The 11,910-nt window shown below is 31.6% G+C and overlaps 1 protein-coding gene across 2 annotated transcripts; it reads left to right on the top strand.

Moving 5' to 3' along the window:
• Nucleotides 1-318: 318 nt before the first annotated feature.
• Nucleotides 319-9,826, top strand: LOC116776638 (putative fatty acyl-CoA reductase CG5065). 2 transcript variants are annotated; one of them, XM_061525473.1, is made up of 14 exons: nucleotides 319-385; nucleotides 3,440-3,536; nucleotides 3,769-3,899; nucleotides 4,289-4,376; nucleotides 4,814-4,886; nucleotides 5,080-5,170; nucleotides 5,465-5,610; nucleotides 6,550-6,659; nucleotides 6,921-7,004; nucleotides 7,610-7,718; nucleotides 7,821-7,998; nucleotides 8,620-8,690; nucleotides 8,933-9,190; nucleotides 9,639-9,826. In XM_061525473.1, exons 2-14 carry the CDS (start codon nucleotides 3,449-3,451, stop codon nucleotides 9,757-9,759), a joined length of 1,548 nt encoding a protein of 515 aa, XP_061381457.1. In that variant the 5' UTR covers nucleotides 319-385; nucleotides 3,440-3,448; the 3' UTR covers nucleotides 9,760-9,826. The 2 variants fall into 2 exon arrangements, with proteins under 2 accessions (XP_061381457.1, XP_061381456.1); XM_061525472.1 differs by lacking the exon at nucleotides 319-385 and having other exon boundaries at nucleotides 2,662-3,536.
• Nucleotides 9,827-11,910: the final 2,084 nt, after the last annotated feature.

The raw sequence follows: 11,910 nt of genomic DNA, 5'->3' as shown, positions 1-11,910 counted from the left end.
CAAGACAGGACGTTTTTTCTTATAAACCTACTATATAATATAAAAAATGGCCACATTTTAATTAACATTATATAATACTTTTTTCACGTCTTGTTCGTTTGGGAAGCAATTTTAATAAAATAGAATCTTAAACGATATTAGATTTCGCGTTTTACAAATATTTTAATTATGTTAATATATTTGTTAAATGACTTATATATATATAATTCTAGGAAATTAAACTTGATGATATAAATGTATATTATATTTAATTTTTATCGTAAAGTGTAAATGAAGTTACGTTAATGATTGACTGTTCAAAAGTATTACTGAGTGTGTCACACGGACTCGGGGGGAGAGTTCATTAGGTCCGTTACGCTAAACTAACATCGGTCCCATAAATAAGGTAAGATATGTTTAATGTATAGTTGGGAATATCGTGAGAGTGATTTGGAAAAGTTGAATTTTTCTTAGTATTAATGTTTTTTATTGTATCGTGTTAGTTACAAAGCGTGCGACGTGCATTATTAAATTATAAGAACGATGGTAATCTTGATTTTATATTTTTCTGTCATAATTTATAAATTTTTGTATACTTGTATATTAATATCGAAAAAATTGATAAAATATTACATTTCGTTTATGTTACGTCCAATAAGATTAAATTATTATTATTATTTTTTTTGTAAATTAAAGTATAAAACTTTTAAAACGTTTTGATATGAGTGACAATATTAGAAGATTTCTCTTTTTTTGTAATAAAAATTGTATTTTTTATATTAGAATAATTTTTTTATACAATTTTATTGTCCATGACTTACAAAATTCTCGTTTCTATAACTTTAGTAGTATTTTATTTACTCTCAGTTTTTAATTAATTTATACCGTCTAATTCTCTATTCCCAGATATTCTAAGAAATTTTATTTCAAATACTAGAAGTAAATTAAGTCAATGTCTGCTTAAGGCGACTATATTTATAACCTAAAGACCTCTACGCATAGAGTATAGAGAATAGATCATAGTACTTGATTCTACTAAGAAATAAAGACCAAATGTGTCAACTAATACACGTTCTCTTAATATTTTAGATGTCTATTGATATCTATATCTCTATGACATTTGACATTGACGTTTGACATAATAAATTCTGTTTAAACTTACCTATTAATTGTGCTCTATAGCCCGTAATAGTATGACCCGTCCGTGATTTAGTTTCGGATAAATCTACGAGATGGCGCTGTCGATAAAAATATTTTTTTATATTCGTACAATCTTATAACACCACCTGTATCCGCAAAGAAAACACCGAATAATCAAGTCAACAATAAAAGTATTTATTAAGACTATTGCCTGATGTTATTGGAATAATTAAAGGCGTTATTAAATAATAATTTTCTGGTACCATAACCTTGAAGCTAAATTCAAACAACACAACATTAATGAGCAGTCATTCAAAAATACAAACATTACTTATAATATCGTGGTTTCTATGCTCTCGAATAATTTAAATCTGATTTATATTGATTAAGGAACCATCGCTTACGTTTCCTTCTTGAATAATTTTAGATTAATTTAGTCTAGCACAAGTTTAAAAACACAAAAGATTTGGGATATTGTAAAAAAATATACACCAATTTTAATTATATTGATAAGAGATATCAGTATAACTTATTTTGCTTAATACTAGTAATCACTGTGGTAAGGTTAACACATTTAAAAAAAAAATATTTCCTTTTTTGTATACCATTAGAGTCGTGGTGGCCTGGAGGTTAAAGGCCCGCCTCTATTACGTGAGGGCGCGGGTTCGTAACCTGGCAAGTACCAATGTGATCTTTTCCGAGTCATATGTACTTTCTAAGAGTATTTAGACGCCTCTGAAAGACGGTGAGGGAACCTGGTCTTATAATTTCAAATTATAAGATTGAAATCGCCAACCCGTCTTGAGCAAGCGTAGTGATTAATGCTCTAACCTTCTCCATGTGAGAAGAGGCTTTTGCTCAGCAGTGGGCTCCTATAGGCTGATGATGCTGATACCATTAGAATGAAACAAACAAAGTTACCAGGAACAAAAACAACTCAATCTTATTGTTTATTAAATAGCAAAATTAATATAGCAAGTAGAAACGAAACCTCTCATCATTCCATGGATTCACCGTGTCGGTGCCTGTCCATCTCGTTGCAGGAAGAGGAGCGTCAAGAGTGCCTGGGACTTGTGACCCAGGTCTAGGTTTAAGGCCCCTATCTAACGCGCGTTAAACGCTCACCTCCACCTTCCTAGCTTTATTTTTCGAAGATCCATTAATTTTTTTGAGAATACTGTGTACCTTTTGTTATTACAAATAATAATTTATACAAACTGATACCAAGTTTTGTACTTATGTATATATTAATTACTGGTACTTATAATGTTAATTGTCGAACGGACAATATTTTTACATTGTCATTGTTAGGATTCCGTATAATAAAAAAAGTTATCAAGTAAAATGCTTAGAATTTGTAGCGTTTAGTCGGATCAGTCGCAGGTGGAGTGCAGTAAGTCACAATCTAAAAGTCAAGATATTGGGGGGTAATATTTTTTTTATAACTGCCACATTTCCACTGGATTGATGTTTTTTGCTCTCTCTAGTTAGCATGTTTGCGTGGTTATGTATTCTTAGTGCACTCCCTAGTTAGCATGTTTGCATGGTTACGTATTTTTAGATCCTCTTGCATGTCATTCTTGGCTCTTTATGTCTAGTCATGCTGATGACAACGTCCCTCCCTTATGATTTTTTTAGGGTTTCTTTAAATATTTTTATTTTGGCAACTTACTTTCCTTAATACACTGATTCTGCAAAGACAATCCAACTTTGAACCTATGAATTCTCACTCAGAACAGAATCTTCTTCTCAGAACAGAAGTTTAGCTTATTCTCCTTCCCCCCAAATATGAGGATCAACATGCTTCCTCAGAATTCGCAGTCACACTAATTTCGCAGCATCAACAGTTGTCATTCATAAATGTATTAATTAAGGCTCTTGAGTGAGACACTCCAAACGCTTCGTATGTAGTTAAACGTAACAGTTGTACAGAAGTCGTCACCGGTCTGTTACTACAACTCTATGTTTAAACACGTCTTCTTAATTTCTCTCTGTGCCTCTAAGAATAAACTGATTACCTTACAAATTGCGCATTTCTAAACCACTTGCTTCGACAAAACCTTTTCTATTTTTGGTACTAACAAAAAAAAACACCAATTATTTTATATATTTTTTTTTACATCCTCACAACATACCATTAACTCTAAGAATAAATTTCAATCAATTATCATAAGCACTATTTACCGATACAATGAATTAAATATACGTTACACTATTCTGACGCATTTCATTAAGTTGTTTCCAGCTTTGACAGTTTGCAGTAATTCCTCTCCGTCTAAAGTTTTTTTGTTAATAGTGTTGGATATATATTTTGTTGTAGTCGTAAAACATGGGTTTTTTGGACCGTGATTTCGGCGATGTTCCCGGTATAGCTGAGTATTATAAGGACAAAACAATATTCATCACAGGCGGGTCAGGTAATGTTCAGTCTTTTTAGTGATAACATTCGTTTGTCGTAGTCTTAATAACTCTGCTAGATGTGCATATTCGAAATAATCAAATAATTTACATGACAAAGTAATTTGATTTTCTAGTAATAATTCAATAGGAATATTTAGAATTTTCGCTAATAAAATATTGTAGTTATAATGATTATTTTTATAGCATAATATGTTTAGCCTTTATATCTTTACTTCGCAATTTTCACAGGTTTCATGGGCAAGGTTCTGGTGGAGAAACTCCTGTATTCTTGCCCAGACCTGGACAGAATATACTTGCTTTTAAGAAGCAATAAAGGAGTGGATGCTGAGGATAGACTGAAGAATCTGTATTCATCCAGAGTAAGGGTTTATAGTTATTACTGACCGAATTTAAACAGTCACTCGAATGGACCACAATTGGTTTTCAAGCGTTTGTTATTTAGCATGTTATTGATCTGTCGTCTTTACCCAGACTCTCATAATTATCGTTGCTAAATCCATAAGGTCTGCACGGAGAAGAACGATTGATTCTTCTGCTGTAACTTAAACATGTCCTTACATACGAATACAGTCACTATTTGGCGACTGTGAATAAGAAGCTTACCGATTTACATCCAAGATGACAATTTTTGCGTGTGGATTATTTAATAAATACGCATAAATTAAAGTAAATCTGGGTATAAACATGTTTTAGGACGTTCTGAAATTTATTTTATTCCATTAAAAAAGGGTTTCGTTTAATATTTCAGTGTTTTGATCGTCTGAGAAACGAAAAACCCGACGTTTTCGATAAGAAAGTGTCATTCATCGCCGGTGACGTGGGCGAGCTCGGTTTAGGTAAATGTGTTAATTTATACAAAATTTTTACATAAACATACATGTACTCTCCGGAATATATTATGTTGTATTAATTCTAATAATGTAGGAAATTGAATTATTGACCTCTGCTATTAACAATTGTAATTTAACTGGCTTGGTAAACATTTGTAAAATTTTTGTTATATAAAATTACAAAACCATTATATATAATAATTGTCCGTACAGCTTTCTTTGTGTAAAATTTGATTTTATATACATATACGTGTGTATGATTGAAAATGATTTTTGCGACCACAGCTCATAGTCGATTGCTATGAGAATCAAGTCATCAGATTCATCAAGTTCCTCTATGAGATTTTTCAATGTTTTTTTATAGAAGTCTGGAAAAAAACTATTAACGATCTCAAATTACACGCAATTATCTTTTATATTGTATACAAAATTATTATTTCAAGGTATCTGTGATGAAGATAGAGCACTGATCATAAATAGGGTACACATCGTATTCCACGTGGCTGCTAGTGTCAGGTACAGCTCTCAACTTGATGTTATAGTATAGTATATTTTTGTTGTATATCGCCCTTGCTTCTTTTGCATCGTGAAAGAAATATATAAAAGAAATACTGGCTTTCTATTGCTTTTAAAACATAAAAATGTAACAATTACTAATATTTTTCAACTTAAGTTACAAAGTATTAATGTATATATTGTGTTCATTCAGATTCAATGATTCTCTGAAAGTAGCGGCGAGATTGAACCTCCGTGGTACGAGAGAGGCTGTTGAATTGGCTAAGGAAATAAGGAATTTAGAAGTAAGTGATCCTGTGTGTTGCAAAGGCTCCATCCAGGTGATATTTATTGAAAAAGCGCGTATTAATTAATATATTTGGAGATATCTTGTCTGTTATTAGGAGAAGATTTTTAAGGTTAAGTTGTGATTATGTCGGATAACAAAATATTTCTTTTAAAATCGAAAACATGAATTCTTAACAGACAGAACTGACACATATTTTGGCTTAATTAATTTAATAAAGAAAATGTTATGTTTACTTTGTGTTTGTTTTAATGAAAATGCAATTTTTATATGATATAAATGAAAATTCCAGGCATTCGTCCATGTGTCTACATCCTACGCTAACACAAATCGACAGTGCATCGATGAAGTCATATATCCGGCATCTGGGGACTGGAGAGACACTCTCGAAGTTATCGAAAACGTAGACGAACACACACTGAATGTTCTAACACCGAAGTAAGTTATAAATATAGATTATAATCAATACATTCCTTACATACACTCCTCTGAATATAGTTCTAAAAATTGCTATCAAAATCTCGCAGGAGCAATTAATTATTTGACAATTTTTAATATGTTATAATATTTGGTACGTTTAACAGTTTTATTTCTTTTTGGCTGATTTGTTTTAAATAAATTAAATGATTTATTTATTTTATATTCCATAGTGATTTTCTTTATGTTATATAAGTAGGGTTTATTGTCTCTATATAGTCTGTTACTCAACACTATATTATACACATATATACATACATATATATATATATATATATATATGACTGTATTAGATAAATTGGTTTGAGTGTTTATTTTAAAGAACTTTTATAAATTTTTTAACAATGATCTTAAGTGTGATCTGATTTTTTTGATTAAACGATATAAATTTCTGACTTACTGAACACGTAAAGACAAGATCAGAAAGCTTTGTGACGCGGAATGAATCTTTGTTTTGTTTCTTGTTAGCCGCGACGTCTGATTCTATAATTTTTCCCTTAAAGTAGACCATAAAATATAAATCCAAATGATTTAAGTGTTAGGTCTTTAAGATCAATGAGCCGTTGTAACTGACTATCATAATTTTGCCCGTCTAGTAAACCCCGTTCTTAAGAGCGTAACAATGTTGAATTTAAATCTTCCCCAATTTCAAAGTCGATTAAAAAGTAGCCTATACCTTATGTGCGAGTGTTATTCCCATCAAAATCGGTCCAGACATTCCAGAAATAAGATGAAACAAATACGCAGAGAGACAAAAATATTTAAAATTGCATTTCTGATGTAGATAACGTATCTACTATATTCTTTCGTATAAATTAAATGAAAATCCGTTTATTTAAAATTCAAAACAGACATTATAATTAAATTTATTTTTTTAAAAGGATTTTTAATAATTTTCAGATATCTGGACAAGCTACCGAACACATACGTGTTTACCAAACAATTGGCGGAGCACGTAGTTAATGAACAAAAAGGAAAGCTGCCGATAGTAATCATGAGACCTTCTATAGGTGATTTGATAATTTCTAAGACGCTTCAGACCTCTGTGCAGGTCGGTGCACGCTCACACATGTAGACAGGAGCTTAAACTGTGACCCCACAATAAACTTTGAACGTATCTAACCTAGTCTCCGAAGAGAATCAAATAAGAAATGTTCTTCAAAAACCTTCTTCCACGCTCTAATTCTTCTTGTTTTTTCACAGGATTGAAACAAATTTTAATGTAATTATATTTTTAAAATCTATTTGTTGTATATTATGTATTGTTTAAGTTATATCGAGTGTTAGAGAGCCTATGGTCGGTTGGATCGAGAACCTCAACGGGCCGGTTGCTATATTGATAGCGAGTGGCAAAGGTTTGTAAGAGACATTGTTATTTCAGTCTTTAAATTATATATATACTAGCCTTTGCCCGCGACTCTATTCGCATGGACATCAAAGTTGTTCTCTGGCGTTATGGCCGCTGAATCCGAACTGCACTTCATGCTCCCATCAGCGTAATTTCGAAATTGGGATCGGGATCGGGATAAAAGGTAGCCTAGCCCCTTCTCTAAGCTTCCATCTATCTCTATAGCAAAATTCATCAAAATTGTTTCAGTGGTTTAAGCGTGGAAACGTAACATTTAGACAGCCAGTGTTACTTTACCATGTATAATAGTTTTGTCCTTAATTATACATAAATGTATTAATCTTAATGTCATTGAAGCCTTATTTGGAATCGAACGACGAATACCTTATTTAAAAGAGGTCCTTACCCTGCGATGACTCGAGCAAGACTAAGCGTAATCTTTACCCTCTTCTCTATTTATACCAACTGACACTTATTGTTGTAATCACGCTGGTGGTTTGCGGCGGACACCTGATAATTTCAACTACCCGCAATTATTAGTTATTGAAATAATAAGAATTGCTCCGACATATATTATATCCTCGCATATATTTTATGTAAATTATTCTCCAGGTATTCTTCACACAATGTACACAGACCCCAACCTCATCTCAGACTACATGCCAGTGGACATAGCTATAAAAGCTTTCATAGCTGCCGCGTGGGCAAGAGGTACCAAAAAGTTAGTGAATTAATACATGACTATGACATATAATAAAATTCTAACTTATATATCCGTGTTATATATGTTTAAGTATTTGTTTATATATTTTATTTTCACCAGGCTGGAACCAACAGACGACATACATCTGTATAACTGCTCATCGAGCGAAATCAAAGCGTTGACTATGGGTCAGATAGTTGAATTGGGGATGGAAATAAGTAAAAAGATCCCCTTGGATTCGTTAGTATGGCATCCCTGCGGAGGCTTAACTTCATCCAAGCTAGTCAATTACGTAAAGGTACATTTTCACTCATTTCCTTATCCGATTAACTCACTCGCTGTTAAAGCACTGAAGCCTATAAGTTAGATACAATATTTAGATTTAAATTCAGTTACCTTAGTATATAAATATTATTATTTACTGTCAGCTTAAATTATAAAGTAATTTTTTGTTCATGCTTTTACCATAAAAATATATATCTTAAAGTATCCATAACTAATTTGTTTTGTTATTTATTTGAAACGAATAGAGATGAAGGCTTGTAGTTGTAGGAAATGATTTCTCTCTTCAGTAAACTAAGTTCACACGTACTTAGCTTTTCATTGGTAACGTTCTTGAGGTGCTAATAACTCAAACATGTATAGTAAAGAAACTAAAAGATTTTTTGAAAGGAATCCGTGCTAATCATCATAATACATTTCTGAAAAATATTGTTAACAATTTTTTTTAAATAGTTTTGACAAACTCAAATTTAAATGTCAGACAAAAATTAACAGAGTAGGTTCTAGGAGATGGACAGAAGCTCTCTCTCTCTCTCTCTCTGTCTCTCTTCTTCGCTTTCGATCTCGATAACAACTTTACATTCAAAATGTACAAGGACTTATTTAACGACAATAGATATGCATTTTGCTTCTGTAGGTCCTGCTATTACACCTACTACCGGCTTTGTTAGTTGATGGGATTTTGAAACTAATTGGAAAGAAGCCCATGTGAGTATTATTGCCCATTTATTATTAAAAAATATTTAAAAACTGATACCTGTACGTATTAGAGAATTACCAGTTTACACTATATACGCCTTAAAAATATAAATTACATCCCAGCGTAATATAAGGAGAAATTGAAACTCGAGCCTTGATTATTTATCGTATGAAAAAAAAAACCGTAGATCATTATTAAGTAATTATTTATTTAAATTTTGATTTCTTTAAAAGCCTTTCGGTTATTATAGGTTGACGAAGGTTCAGCGGCGTATATACGTAGCGAACCTGGCTCTAGAGTACTACGTCACCCAGCAGTGGACCTTCAAAAACGTGAACATAGTTAAACTTCGGTCGAAAATCAAGGAAGAGGATTTGAAAGAATTCTTCTATGAAATGGAAACTATTGATATACATGAATATTTCATGAATTCCTGCTACGGCGGAAAGCTGTACATATTGAAAGAGAAACTTGAAGATCTGCCGGCAGCGAGAATACATTACAGAAGGTGAACGAAATTTTTGAAATACAGCGAAAGCCTTTCAACGTGATTATTTATGTATAATATAACAAAAACATTAAGTAGAGGTACAAGCATATTCTAATATTCTTAAGGTTACGTAGTTTTTATAGATTACTAGTTTTTGCAGCGACTTTGTCTGTGTTAAGCTCGGAATTAGTAATCTATAACCAACCCGACGCACTCGGTTCCGTCATAGAGATGTACAAAAGCAGATTTTGTATTTCATTAACTTATTTTTTTTTTGTTTGTCGATCGAACGCTATAAAAGTATCCTATGTCCGTCCTCTGGTTCTAAGCTAGGAGTATCTTCAGCCAAACCAGTACAGCCGTGCTTGAAATATATGGCCCAACTAACACGAGTTTCTTTTGTGCACTTAAACTCCTACTACTCTTATCTCGTCTCTGCGGTAACTATTTTAATGATGTCTTCCAGAATGGAACTCCTGCATAAAGTCGTGATGACAATCTTCAAGCTGTCTGTCCTCTGGTTCATTTACAACACCAGCTTCTTCAGGGATGTCATGAATATGCTCTACGCCGTGTTTGTTGGTTGATCCAGTTTTTTTAATTGTGTTTTTATTTTTCTTTAATATAATGAAAATATAATAAATTATATTGCTCTCATGTTTTATTATTATATATTTATATATTTTTATAAGAGACATACTTTATATAACTTAAAATTTCTTTATTTTCACATCAAAAGATGTTCTTTTTTTTCTGTTTTAATAGCGACAAAACTAACGTAACTAACTTTTATTCAGTGAAAAATATTTTTATAGCAAAATCTTTAGTAGCCTTAATCAGTTGTTGGTCTTGGACCAGTACATGTGGACGTTCATTGCACTCGGTCTCAGTATCACTTTCGTAGACTTGACCTTAGTCTTTCAGCAAGTCTCCCTTATAGACGAGACGGAACCTCCCATCATTCCATGGATTCACGGTGTGGGGGTCGGGTCCATTGCGTTTCAGGGAGAGGAGCTGCAACAAAGCCTGGAACTTGCGACCCAGGTGTAGGTTTAAGGGGTCCCTATTCAACGAGCTTAAACGCTCACCCCCACCATCCAAGCTCCCCTCTCTACCTAACCAAATTTGAAACGAACTTACTAGGGCTGCCTAAGTATTATTGCTATTTATTAAATGTTACTTATCTTTATGTATACAGTATATAACGTAACAGAGTTGTTATATTTTGAGATCAAACGATTTAAACTAAATATTTTATGATAAATAAGAAAAATCAATGACACCAGATTTGATGATCTGAGATTTGAACCCACGACGCAGTTCCTAAGATCGGTGACGTGAAATTACTTTGGAAGTTACGATTTCTATATTCTGTTATTAAATATATATAAAAATATACATATTAGATTTTATTTGTTTCAAAAATCATTCTTAAATCATCACAGGCAAATATTTCCAACAATCATAAAAATGTTCAGCGAAAATTAATAATATTTTTTTATTGATTTTTCATATATTACTTCTTCTCAATTAGTCGTTGCAAATATTCGAAAAAAAATATTAAATTGATTTATTAAAAAGATGTACGTATTCTTATATATATTTTGTAGGATTGTTGAAGGGTTTTTTTGCTGAATTATAAAACATATCAGTTAAAACGAGGTTCAAAGCGAGATTTTTAAGATATATATAAACAAAAAAGTATGAAAAAATATTTATGCATATTTAATATGTGCAAATAGGAAAATTATAGCTTTGATTAAAACTATTTCGAATAAAATAATTACTTACCACAAGTAAGAATATTTCGTATTCTCATACTTACATAGAATGAGTTTGAAATGTCCTTGTTTCTGATGAAAATTATTGTATTAGTTTAGTTTCTGCACAATAGATATATTTTAAACAAATAAAGTAAAGATTTTAAATAAAATTTAATAGAATTTTATACAAAAATGCAGTGGGATTCGAAAACCACAACCCGTTTATAAAATCTATACAGAGTCCAGTCGTAGGTGATGTGACACGCGACTGACATTTTCGTTTCGGTTGTGCTAAATAAAAATACTGAAAAATAAATACAATGTATCCAAAACTTGGCAGAGCTAATTAAATAAACAAATATATCAAAAAAATTACGATAGGTATCGGATTAAGTAAATTTCGATGTTACTTACAACGTACTTACTATTAGTCTTAAAGATGTTGTTCAGAAGCGAAGTGCACTTTTAAAAAATGATTCAATACAAAACATAAGGAATTATTCTCAACTTTTCAACTCAATATTTATAATTGTATTAAAAAAAAACGGCAAAATGTATTGTATTATAATTACAGTCAACATAAAGTACGGGCCGGCCTCTTCTGAACTTTGGTAATGTTTCCTCAATGCATACAAAGCTCAAAGGTCAAACCTTGGCAATTCAGATTATATTGATTTCAACCATTCACAACTTCGGAAACGAAACGCTCACATTCCACACACACTTGCAATATACCCCGGCTTCGCCTGGAGTAACTTTTCATTGATAACAATAAAAAATATATATCTTTGTTAATAATAAATTTATGTTATATATAAAATATACATCTATGTCAGGAACAGATTTGCGCTATGTTACAGTTGTAAAAAAATTTACGTAAATCTGATATTGTATTATAAAAATTAATCACATAATTCGTACATTTGTATATATATATATATAGTATATTTTGTAATTATTAATATACTGTTTTCA

The sequence above is a fragment of the Danaus plexippus genome, chromosome 30 (assembly GCF_018135715.1).
Source record: "Danaus plexippus chromosome 30, MEX_DaPlex, whole genome shotgun sequence".
NCBI lineage: Eukaryota > Metazoa > Arthropoda > Insecta > Lepidoptera > Nymphalidae > Danaus > Danaus plexippus.
Note: the sequence above shows the minus strand (reverse complement) of the source record. Positions and strands in the feature narration are given on the sequence as shown.